Source organism: Phoca vitulina, unplaced genomic scaffold (assembly GCF_004348235.1).
Source record: "Phoca vitulina isolate PV1807 unplaced genomic scaffold, GSC_HSeal_1.0 scaffold25, whole genome shotgun sequence".
Taxonomy (NCBI): Eukaryota; Metazoa; Chordata; class Mammalia; order Carnivora; family Phocidae; genus Phoca; species Phoca vitulina.
The window spans coordinates 13937798-13950922 of NW_022589728.1; the positions used below are offsets into that span (position 1 = coordinate 13937798).

At 43.7% G+C, this 13125-nt stretch overlaps 1 protein-coding gene across 2 annotated transcripts in view; it reads left to right on the plus strand.

Moving 5' to 3' along the window:
• Window positions 1-5566: 5566 nt before the first annotated feature.
• The window catches only part of NKAIN3 (sodium/potassium transporting ATPase interacting 3), a 619197-nt gene continuing 611638 nt past the window's right edge, over window positions 5567-13125 (plus strand). For both annotated transcript variants that reach the window (XM_032421632.1, XM_032421633.1), the window contains exon 1: window positions 5567-5865. In XM_032421632.1, the coding sequence (XP_032277523.1) occupies window positions 5812-5865 (54 nt within the window). In that variant the 5' untranslated portion in view covers window positions 5567-5811. The remainder of the gene's footprint in view (window positions 5866-13125) is intronic.

A 13125-nucleotide genomic window follows, 5' to 3' on the forward strand; every position in this document is an offset into this window, starting at 1 on the left:
GTGCCGTGATGTAAAGTGCTTACAATGGCACGAAGTATCTCTCTCCTCAGGGAGAAAAGGAGTATTGAAATGATAACTGCCACCTCTACCCTTGCCCTCAACATTCTGGGACATTCACTGCTATGCTATGCTATGCACGAATCACTCCTAACTCAACAGGCATTCGGCAGCACAAATGTACCGAAGCCTTCACAACCCTGCTTCAAACCCTGCACACGTGTGTCTCCAAATTTTGCTCCAGTGTAAACCTGATCTTTGCTCAAACTGAGGAGCCATACTGTTAGTACAGGGTCTATCAGTTAGCACAGTGTCTATTCTAATGATGAAGTTAAGCTAGTTGTAGGAAGAGGTGTAGACGATTATAATTTCCTTGCTCCAAGAAGATGCCAAAGGAGGGGCCCAACATCAAGCAGGTGCTAAAAAAAAAAAGCACATATTTTGTGGCACATTTAGCAACTTTTCTCAGTGAAGATAGAAAAATGCTTGAGCAGACTATACATTATCTCAGTTGAACAAAAATGCGGAACTAGAAGCCTTACGAAAAGTGAAATAATTAAGGAGGCACTTTAATTCTTTCACGCTCATGTCTCCAATCCTTGTACAGTTGACCCTTGAACAACACGAGTTTCAACTGTGGGGATCTACTTACACATGGATTCTTTGCAGTACAGTACTGTGGATGTATTTTCTCCTTCTTATGCTTTTCTTAATGACATTTTCTTTTCTCTAACTTACTTCATTGTAAGAATACAGTATATAATACATATCACATACAAAATATATGTTAACCAACTATTTGGTTATCACTAAGGCTTCTGATCAACAGTGGGCTATTAAGAGTCAAAAGTTGGGGCACCTGGGTGGTTCAGTTGCTTAAACATCCAACTCTTGATTAGGGCTCAGATCATGATCTGAGTCCTGGGATCCAGCCCTGAGGGCTCTGAGCCCTCATTTACCTTTGCAAACCATGGAATCTGCTTAAAGATTCTCTCCCTCTGCCTCTCCCCCCAATCATTCACTTGCTCTCTCTCTCTCAAATAAATCTTTAAAAAAGTTATACTTGGATTTTTGACTGTGTGGGGGTCAGCACCCCAACTCTTGAGTTGTTCAAGGGTTGACTGTGTTTTAAAGTCCAATGAAATTTAGAAATTTACACTTCTAGGTCTGGTCTCTAGATGTGCTCCCTCCCACCCAAGTCCTCTTACTCTTGGTATAGATAATTTGATTTTCTCTGGACTTTAAGGGAGATGGGAGTAGAGTCTCTTAAAAGGAATTTTATTAGGGGCACCTGCCTGGCTGGCTCGGTCAGAAGAGCGTGCAACTCTTGATCTCAGGTCATGAGTTCGAGCCCCACGTTGGGTGTAGAGATTACTTAAGTAAATTAAAAAAAAAAAAAAAGGAAAGGGGGGGCAGATTTTACCAAGAAACTGAGAAATAAAAAAGAGGAAAGAAAAAGACATAGACTAGAATGTCCTGTATGCATATATATACACATATGTTTAGTGCTTACTATATACTACGTTTATGTGTGTATAAATATATATGGATACATGATGTGGGAAGTATGATGCTAAAAATGTCCATTATTATAAATTAACATTATTTTTGAGTGGAGGAGACAGGAAATTATAAAGTAAACCAATCATTGTTTTGAATGAAAATGCAGTGGAGTGACTAGTGTTATTTCAGACAGTGTGGTCAGTGAGGCCTCTCAGGGACGTGGCATGAGGCTGAGACCTGGGTGAGGTGAAGGAGCAAGACACATGTGGTTGGAAGATAAAGAACAACATAAGGCTTAGTCCTGTGGGGCAAGTCATACCATCCTGCCCACTTTACATAGGCAAGCTAGACTGAGGGAAACAAAGGCACTTCTCTGAGGTTCTATAGCTAGGAAGTGGTATAACCAACCACACACTGGATCAGCTGTTCTACTTAGATTATCATTTCCTCCTCAATCAGCTTACCCACAATCCTCTCTAGACCTCACCCTTTCCCATTATTCTGTCATTTGCTACTGTCTTCTTTTCCCCTTTCCCCAAGAGACAGGTAATTCTTCTTTTAAACCTTCCCTTACCCTCACAGAAAGAAAACTCAGTGATAGCACTCAGTGCTAACTTTTCTCAGAGTGGGCTCTACTCCATTTACTCATCTGCTCTCCCTTCCCACCACCAAGCCCGTAAGGGGAAGGGAAGGAGTATATCATTTACTTTTGCAAACCTGGTAACCAGCATGGCCCTTGACATAATAAGCAATGTAGAAATGAAGCAAGTAAGACATATTTGAGGGTGGGATTGAAGAAGGAAGGAAATGAAGGAAGGGAGGAAGATTTTTAGTTCATGGTGCAGTTTAATGAGAAAGAGAAATCAGAGTAAGAGACTGCAGAGACAAATAAAGGTAGCTTCACACAATTTCTAGTCTTGTTACTAGCACTGTCTTGTCTTATCTTATCTTTGCTTCTTCCTTCTTCCTCTCTTTGAAAGCCAAATGCAGGGGTGCCTGGGTGGCTCAGTCGTTAAGCGACTGCCTTCCGCTCAGGTCATGATCCCAGGGTCCTGGGATTGAGCCCCGCATCGGGCTCCCTGCTCCGCGGGAGGCCTGCTTCTCCCTCTCCTGCTCCCCCTGCTTGTGTTCCCTCTCTTGCTGTGTCTCTCTCTGTCAAATGAATAAATAAAATCTTTAAAAAAAAAAAAAAAGAAAGAAAGCCAAATGCATTTTCAACGGTCTTAAATGATTCAAGGAAGAAACTCCAGCCTGGGTCTATCAGTAGAGGGGGCAGTGGGAAAGGGAAAGGTACTGGAAGACTGTCTTGGTCCCCAAAAGGACATTGCATGGGTGGCACTGACTCTGGAGGTGGGGTCAATGCAAATTATTATACCTACTTCCTAGAGAGCGGTTGGCTCCAGTACAGGTGTTACTTGGGTCCCAAGTTTCAGAGGCAGCGGTGAATGCATAAATCAAGATGCTCTTGAGTCAGATTACCTGGCTTTGCATTTCTTTTCATCTGTTCAGTAGCCATGAGACTCCCTCTTCCCATTTCCACATCTTTTTTTTATTATGTTAATCACCATACATTACATCATTAGTTTTTGATGTAGTGTTCCATGATTCATTGTTTGCCTATAACACCCAGTGCTCCATGCAGAACGTGCCCTCTTTAATACCCATCACCAGGCTAACCCATCCTCCCACCCCCCTCCCCTCTAAAACCCTCAGTTTGTTTCTCAGAGTCCACAGTCTCTCATGGTTCGTCTCCCCCTCCGATTCCCCCCCTTCATTCTTCCCCTCCTGCTATCTTCTTCTTCTTCTTCTTTTTTTTTCTTTTTAACATATAATGTATTATTTGCTTCAGAGGTACACATCTTTTTACTGGGGGTGCTGAAGGTGGTGCAACGATCTCCTAGCTCTTGTGAGGATTAAGCAAGTGAATATACATAAAGCACTTAGGCTGGTCCCTGGTGCCTGGCAAGGACCCAGTGCATGCTAGCTGCAAATTTCATACTTCCTAAATAAGTAAATAAAATGATGATGAAATAAAATGTATATTGAGGTAAACATATGTAATGTGGAGAGGAAAAAGGTCATTATGTTTATTATCATCATCCATCACAATCGCTGGAGATGAAGAGACTATGATAATTTCTGGAAGTTGTAGAAGTCATGTCCTCTGCTTCTTCAGCTGCCCTCCTACAGCTTCCAGAGGGGTTGATGCCTGGAACTTTCTGCACTGTCCTCTAAGATATGCTAAATTATTTATTAGTCAGGGTCCATTTTTCCCTATTGTTTTCATTGGTCATAAATCGTGATGGTTACGTTTATTGTGTATAAAAGAAATGTTGATCCTTGATCGCTTGATGTCTTAAAGATTGGGTCAACAATAACAACAACAAAGGCCTCTGACTCCATTTTTTCCCTTCTCTATGATAATGGACAGAAGTGGAACCTAAACAATGAATGTTTTTGGCCCCTTTATGGACCCAAATCCTGAGGTTATTTGTGTGTCCCTACTAAAATTTCAAAGTTACCATGCAAGGATTGTTTTCTGGGAGCTATAACTGTTTTCAGTTACAAACATGGGTCTTGGAGGAACAGTTCAGAAAAAGGCAGTTAATTGCAAAACAAAACAAAACAAAAAATCCCCATAACTCCCTTTAATGCCTGAAGGAATGACCTGAGCATAGTTTCCATGTGTAGAGTGAATGTTTTAAAAATGCAAAGATCTCTCCTTTTCCTGCTAACCTACCGCGAAGGACCCAGGAGGGCAGCAATAGGTTAGAAACGGGGTTTCTGTGCCAAGTTCTGAAGAAAGCCTCTTCTGTGACAAATGGCCCGGAGGCTTGCTCTCTGCTCTTCCAGCGTGCTCGAGCGACTTGCGCAGTTCCACCAGGTACCACAAATGTGCCCATGAAATTTGACATTGGGCCCCGATGAAATTTGATCCTCTACAGACCTCCTCCGCTCTATTCTATTAAGGGAGCCAGAGCCGGAGAGTCTCCTTGGGATTCATGGAGAGTCCGGGATTTTAACTCTCCGGGACGAGGTCTTATTTCCAAGCCCTTCTCAAACAATTTCATTTTCTCAGAGAAGAAATCACATCCTCATCCCGGAAATATTGTCGATTCCTCGAAAAAGCCATGCATCCTCTTCTTTCTCGCCTGGTCTTCTCTCCTGCCTGGCGACAATTTCGAAGAGCCTTGAGTAGTTGGGAAACCTAAACCGGAGCTCTTCGTGGCGTCCCGGTTCACCCCAGCGCTCCAGCCGGCGCTGCTCTTCGCCGCCGCCTCCTCGCCTCTCGCCACACTAACTCGGTCCAACTTTGGCTCCCAGGCTCCAGCAGGGGCGCCCTCTGAGCTACCGACTGCGGCGGGCAGGAGCGACCCCGGCCCCGGGACCCCGGAGCTGCGCTCCCAGCGTCGGGCGGAGTAGACCCGCCAGCGCCGCGCCCGCCCGCTCCTCTCCGGCCGCCCGAGCTCGCAGCCCCGCCGTCTCGGAGCTCTGCCCGGCGCTGCGCGGCGCTCGCCCGCCCCTGGCTTCTCGCCTCTGGGACCCGCTTCCCCGGACACCGAGCCCTCTCAACTCCTACCGTCTACACCTCTGGGGCAGCTCAGCAAAACCCAGTCCCCTCCTCTACACACGCCTTCGACCGCCCTCCCGACCCCCAGCACAAGCCCCAGAGAGAAAGCCCAGCCCGGGTCTCCCCAGTTACACCGGCCGCCAAAGGTCTCCACCGCCACCAGCCGCCCTAATTCACGCTCATTCATATTCATCCTCATTCTCATTCTCCCTCCCTCGGTCTCTCTCTCCAAAGACTCCTAACAAGACAGGCCGAGCCTCCTCAGTGGCACTCCCTTTCATTCATCGCCTCCCACCAGACACGCGCGCGCGCGCACACACACACACATACACACACACCGCAACCCAGACAGCCCACTCCACTTTTCAGACGCCCACCTCCTCATACTCCCCTCCCCTAAACAGACTTCCACCCACTCACCATCTGTAGCCTCCCTTCCGCCCCCCGCCCCGCCCGCCCGGCCGGCTCCCCCTCCCCAAGAAGCAGACCTGCACAGTGGGAGGCAGGGACCCCGCCAGACGCTCGGGTCGAGCGCGCCGGACTGACCTCTGCCCGCCCGGGAAACTAACAAAGGCGGTGCGCTAGCCCAGACCCCAAGAGCCGCGAGCGGCGGCCGCGGGGCGGGCGAGCCTGGGCCGGGCCGGGCGAGCGCCGGGCGGGGGCTGCTCCGGAGTCGGGAGCGGCGGCGCCGGAGGACGCAGATCTCTCCCCGCGCGCGCCGCTCGGACGCCGCCGGCACCATGGGCTGCTGCACCGGGCGCTGCTCGCTCATCTGTCTCTGCGCGCTGCAGCTGGTGAGTGCCCCGCGCGCCCCCGTCCCGGGACCGGCGCCTGCCCTGGGACTGGCCTCCCCGGCCCCTCTCCGCGGACCCTCGGACCCGCATCTCCTGGCGCGGGGCGGGCGGGTGAGCCGGGCGCTCCCTCCGGCCCCCGCCTCCCCGCCGCCCCGACTCGCACTACCCTCCCGCCCCGGGCGCTCAGCCAGTCGCCCTTGCCTGACGGGAGGGCGCGGTCTCCCTCTTGGCCCTACGCTCTGGGGGTCACCGCGCACCCAGCGGGCGTCGCCCTGGAGGTCCAGGGGCCGCTGCAGAGGCGCGGGAGAGTGAGCGGTTTCCCCGCCCCCCCGGTTGGACCACTGGCTTTAGCACCCTCTGCTTTCCCGCTGAAGTTTCCCCGGGGCTTGTGGGCTCTTTCTTCTTGGGATGATTTCCAGTAACGTTGTTTAATTAGAAGGTGGTTGCGAGTGCTCAGGTTCTGAGACGGAAGCAGCTTTAACTCTTAGTTAAGACTAGGGTGATTCTTACCTTCAGCAGTTTGAAAGGTGGTGGTTGAGGTGTCTTGGATCCCCAGGAAGGAGGTCTGGCTGTGTGGTTTTAAACAGAGTATTCCAGCCCCTGCGCTTCCAATTTCCCTTTAGATTTTGTTGAAATGTTGCATGTTCAGACAGCGACAGACTGACAGTTGTCATCGGGGAGAGAACGAGTGAAAGGCTCCGTTGGTACGGTGGCTTGCCGAAGGAGTGCCTATACTGGGAGGCGAGAGATCCAGAGAGAAGGCGAAAAAGGCTTTCATTTCAGTGTGGAGAGAATGATTTTATAACGTATGTCCCATAGGGACCTAGATTGGCCCTGTGGTCTGTTCCATAGTCACTTGAGGTCAAGGCTACAGACCCATCGTGTCAGACTTTTGTGTGTGAGAGATTCATAGACATCTTCTCTTTTTACACTTAAATTCTGTAGATGCTCTGCCAAGCTTTCTTCGAAGTGTTGTTTTTCAAAGTCACAAACATTAACTAGCATATTTTGACTAGCAAGGGGAAAAGCTTTTCAGTGAACTTTACTGAGTAATGTCAACCCTTGCAAGACTCATTAACTGAGAGATGAAATAATGCTCTTTCTTTAATAGTTAGTCCTTGTTCCCATGAATGTATGAAAAGGTTTCACTTTTCTCGTGCCTCAGTGTTCCACTCTCCCATTAAAACCTCACTTTAGACGTGTTCTTCATTGTTTACATAATATGTGCATAATTTATGTGTTTATAGAGTTGAAATCAGTGGAAAGTTTGCTTTATGTCTATAGGCTAATCCCTTCTGTCCTGTTAAGTAGGACATATTATACAGAGGAGTTTCTTGAAAAATAATTTTAAAAATCACCTGGACATGAATGTTTTCTTTCACTAAGGAAAGAAGGTCATAGGATAATTTACACTTTGGTTATTAGAAATGAACATGGCTTATAAGTTGGAAAAACTGAATAAATAGTCAACTCTTGAATATGCAAGATTGTCGTATGGCACACTGGATTGTATAATGTATAATGGCATAATTCTTTCTGTTGTACATGGAAATAACACGTAAGGGTTTTTGATGCAGTGGGTTTATCAAGACAATTACGATTTCCTTAGTTGGTATTATAATATATGTGGTGATAATATGTTTGGTGTTTCATCTATCAGCCTGGAATGCCTCCACTTTCCACATACACTATCTCAACTGGTACAAATGCAAATTACTCTTTAAAACTTATCTCATAATTCTACCTTTTCTATGAAGTCCTCCCTGGTGCTCCAGGTAAAATCACTCACTTCTTTTCCTTGAATTACATAGCACTTCGCTTTTTCCTCTGTTGGATCACATTTCATCTTCTTAAATTATTTTATTTACCTGTATCTCTCATCTCTAGACAGTAAGCAACCTGAGGAGAAGGATTAAACATTGTTCATCTTTGCAAAACTTGAGAATTCTTTTTTTTTTTTTTTTTAAAGATTTTATTTATTTATTTGAAGAGAGAGACACAGCGAGAGAGGGAACACAAGCAGGGGGAGTGGGAGAGGGAGAAGCAGGCTTCCCGCCTAGCAGGGAGCCCGATGCGGGGCTCGATCCCAGGACCCTGGGATCACGACCTGAGCCGAAGGCAGACGCTTAACGACTGAGCCACCCAGGCGCCCCAAAACTTGAGAATTCTTAAGAGAGCTCATATTAGGAGCTGAAATGTATTTGCTGAATGTTTGATAGTAATTAACATTTGCAATCCATACAGGGTTTTAGTATAAACTGTTTTATTTTACTCCTAAAATTATACTCTGAGGAAGGCACTCATATCACTAGTTGGCAGATAAGGAAGGTGATACTCAGAGTTAAACAACTTTTCCTAATCAATAGTTTTCTCATGGTAGAGACAGGGATGGTGGTAAACCTTTAATAATTGGATCTCAAACAAAACAAGTGTGTATTTTACATACATTATTACATTATGATATTGTATAATACATTATATATAATGTGTTTAAAGAATGTGTAACACTCACTTGACTAATTATATATATATACACATATGTATGTATATATGTGTATATATATATATATATATATATATATATATATATATAAAATGTTCTTTATTGTAAATTTTATATAGCCAGTTTAATGCTGGCAGTATTTTTTTGTTGAATTTGGTAAATGCTTCATTCTGTAGTTCTGACATGAATGCTGGATGATATTTTTATTTACTTTGAAGAGTAATAGGAAAGTGAAACAAGGAAGTCAGTATTGGAATTTCACTCCATCAGTGATGTGATGTTGGTTCACAACCTCAGAAACCTCTGGGGTGAAATTCAGAACTGGCCCCCATACACGGAAAGGAGGAGAGACTGAAGAAAGAAGCAGGCCACTCCAGACTGGTAGGTGGCAGATTTCATAAGCAAGGTAACTTACATATGAAGTTGCTGCAAGATGAGTAGATCGTTGCGCCTGCCTACTAGAATCTTAAAAGTTTAAACAGTCCTTCACTGGGTTCACTCATGTATATCATCTCGATGGTCTGAACAGCACACTGCTTTCTCAAGGCTGTGTCCTTGAAATGACTCCCACAGTGGGCAAGATGTATATTCCAGGACAGGGGAAGGAGTAAGGAGGCTTGGATAGTCCTGGTCCAGCTCGAGGGTCAACTGGCAGTCATGTCCTCTCAATGACCTCCTCCTTCAGCAGATTCTTTGCTGAGTTGGGTAATCATTTTCACATGCTGGAAAATTTCCTCAATTTTTTTGTGTGCTATTGACAGGATAATGACATGACACATTTTAGGTTTAATATGTGTTATTAGAAAACATTCTCCATGGCTTTCTGAAGCCTAGATCATCAACAGACCAGAGTTACACCCTGATTTTTAGCATTTGCCAATTTCTTTGGTGTAAATATTCCCACCTTGACCAGTTTGAAGTACACCGTTACATAGTATTTCTAGCACACAGATAAAATAGGCATAAATAACCTCAAAAGCATGGCGAAAGTAAAACACAGTAAAATAGGAAGGGATACGTTTTACATATTTAGTACCTCTGTTTTAATATTATTTACTTGAATTTAAGTTTATATTATTTAATTGTTAATAATGGCTCTATTTAACAACTGGCTCACAAAATCATAAAAATGTAACCGACTCTCTGAGCCAGTATAAGCCTACTCCAACATGCCACCGGGTAAAAAGATCTAGTCTTCTTTCCACTGAAACCAGCTGTCATTTTTTTCCCTTTCATGTTTTTTTTTTCCTGCTCCCACCAACTGTTGGAAGTTGGAGGTTATGAAGCAGTAAATAAGAGTGGGTGTTGAGAGAGGAATGGCATGTGGAGAACACATTTGCTGAAAAGAATCTACATGCTAATGACTAGGAGTAACTGTGCAGGTCATTAAAAGATTGCACATTAGCTCCTTCTAAAAGTTAAAGGAGCAAGGGAAAGTTTTTATTATCTCATTCACATTTCCTCTAAGCCCTGCTCCAGAGTGAAACACCAGGTTGGGAATAAGAATTGGAGAGAACTCATTTACAGGCCAGTGTATTTGGGTGAGCTTTGCTTTGCAAAATCTCGGTCTTTCTACTTTCTTCTTTTTCTTGGTCATCTCCCATCATTACTTGTTCTCCATGCTTGTACCCCTAAGCAGATTTGTGCATTTGCCCCAGGTTTTACATTCCTGTTCTTAATTCTGCTAAATGAATTTAGAGAGAAATTGAAAAGCCCGAACGCACATCCATAGAAAAGTGTGCCGAGTCAGTCCTTTCTGAAAAAGCCATTCACCACTGTGTAACGGATTCATCAAGTCACCTAACAACTTTTAAATATATTTTTTGTGAGGATACTTTTCCTTTTGCTCGTTTTCAAATAATGTGTATTCTATGATTGTGTATGTGTAATCTAGAAATAAAAAGGAACACCTGATCATAGGCTTTTAGTAAATTATTTTTAGTCACCACATTTGAAGAAGTCTTGATTGCATTTTTTAAAGTCTAAAATTGACTCCGCATGCCACAGAACCATCTTCTTATAGTGGCCCCACCGAAGTGTTGAACTTATTAGGTTGGCAGAGATTGTTCCCACAGAGCTTAAGACATTTTCTTGATATCACAAGAGGTGACTTGAAGACACATTCAACAGAATTTTTGTCCCTGGCTGTTGTATTACCAGAGGACACTTACTGCTCCTTGCATCACTTTATGGAAAGGTGACAGCCATATGCCTTTTAGGCCTAATAATCAGTGCAACAAAATTCAGAACTTTCACTTTACAGATCTGTAGTAACAGAAAACTTTAGAAGATTTATAGAAAACACACAGCTTTGATCACATTCATAGGCCATATGCTTTTATTTTAGAGAACATCCTCTCAAATTAAAGAAAACTAGTGTTGTTGTTGTTTTCCTCACAGTGAAAACCAAGTTAACTTTCCTCTCTGTACCACATTCAAGCTGTCTTGTCACCACCTGCGACCCAGTAATGCTGAGGTAAAATGTGTTGAGAGGTGTCTGAATGATGATGGTGTCCTTGTGGTAACATGTTTTAAACTTAGTTTTGTGAAATGTAGCACTCATCTGGTCTACGTATTTGGCAGTGGATGCAGAGAGACATTTATTTTACTATGTAGATATATTGATACTTTTGCTTTAACATGTTTTTCATTTTATCAGCTCTTTCTTTTCTCCTGTGAAATATAATTCTTAATCATTTAGTTTCCATTCCTTTTCTATATTGAAAAACTCTAGTTCATCTTATGAAACTGAGGAAAGTTTAGGGAAATAAAATAATGCCTAATAATGGACTGGAGTTATAACGTGGTTGCTGCTGAAATCCTTAAGATATTCTTTCTGCATTAACAATTTTTTTTTTTTTTTTTTTACAAATCAAGATCCATTTATAGCTCTCTTGTTATCTTATTATTTAAGTATACATTCAGAGTATTGAATTTGCTTGGGAAATATTCTATTCTTATGGTCTTATTATAGGTTGAATTGTGTCCTCCCCCCGTCCCCATTTTTATTTTGAAGTCTTCTCCTCTGGTAATTTAGAATCTGATCTTATTTGGAAAAAGGGTCATTGCAGATGTAATTAGTTAGATGAGGTCACATTGGAGTAGGGTGGGCCCCTAATCCGTATGACTGGGTCCTTATATAAGGAGGAAACTTGGACACAGATATGCACACGGGAAGAATGCCATATAACGAGGAGGGCAGAGGTTAAAGTGGTGGTTCTACAAGCCAAAGTTTGCCAGCCAACCACCAGAAGCTAGGATAGAAGTGTGGAACAGATTCTCTCTCCTGGCCCTCAGAAGGAAATAACCCTTCCAAAACCTCGATATTAATCTAGCCTCCAGAAGCGTGAGACCATATATTTTCTGCGATTTAAGCCACTCAGTTAGTGCTATTGTATTATGACAGCCCTAGCCAACTAATACTGATCTTTTATTTTTTTATTTTCTTAGAACACTAATTCACATATTTCTTTGTGTTTATCTCTTTGTGTATGTGCTAATTCTTTTACTGGATTTTAAGTGCACAAAGGGCAAAGACTGATTTACTCACAGGATTTTCCATTCTACCCTACAAAGGGTAAGCACTCAGTAAATATTTGGAGAATAAATTAATGCATGAATGAATAACTAAACTTTATGGAATTTTTTAAATGTGCCATACATTGTTCTAGGTACTTTATATCTATGAAATCATATAGTTCTCACCACCACTCATTTTAGAGATTGAGAAATTAAGGCAAAGAGAGTTTGAGTAACATGCCCAGAACCATACAGCTGGAACCAGGGTTCAGATTCGAGTCTGTACTCTCTTTACTTTGTTCTGTGCTTCCTAGACTTGAAATAATCAACAACATTCAGCAAATATTCATCGAGTCCCTAAGCATGGGACACACCGGTGTGAATTATATCTGAGGGATGAAGGGCTGTCAATGAATATGTAAACAAAGATTAACTAATCACAGATGTTGTTAAATGTCATTAAGGAGATGAAAAGTGTACTTCTTAGATGGGGTGGTCAGGATGACTTATCAGAATTTGGAAGCTGAGTCTGAAAGAATGACCAGGAGTTAGTCTAGAAAGGGGAACCGTTTTCAGCAGAGGAAACCCAATGGACAGAGTCTCCAGTTTTAAAATTGCATGGTATGTTCCTAGGTGTACAGGAGTCCGCTGTGGCTAGAGTGTGGTAGGAGAGAGGGCATGCTATGACACGGCATTGGCCACATGCTTTGACACCTGACTTTGTTTAAGGAGCAATGTGCGTCCATTGGGGCATTTTATTTTTTTCAAAGATTTTTTATTTATTTATTTGTCAGAGAGAGAGAGAGAGCACAAGCAGGGGTAGTGGGAGAGGGAGAAGCAGGCTCCCCACTGAGCAAGGAGCCCGACGTGGGACTCGATCCCAGGACCCTGGGATCATGACCCGAGCCGAAGGCAGATGCATAACCAAATGAGCCACCCAGGTGTCCCCATTGGAGCATTTTAAACAGAGTCATGCCATCATCTGACTTATGTTTCAAAATACTCTCACTGCTGAGTAGAGAACAGATTAGAGGGAAACCAGAGGAGATGGGAGACAGGATGCTCTTCTGTTATTCTGAGCAAGAGATAATGCGAGTCAGGCGCATGTCATAACAGAACAGATGGGGAGAGGATGGACTTGAGACGTGATTTAGGAGGTAGGAAGCCCAGGACTTGCTGATCTACACATCTTGTATAACAGAATATAACTGGCGTTTTTTATTGAAAGTGCGAGAACT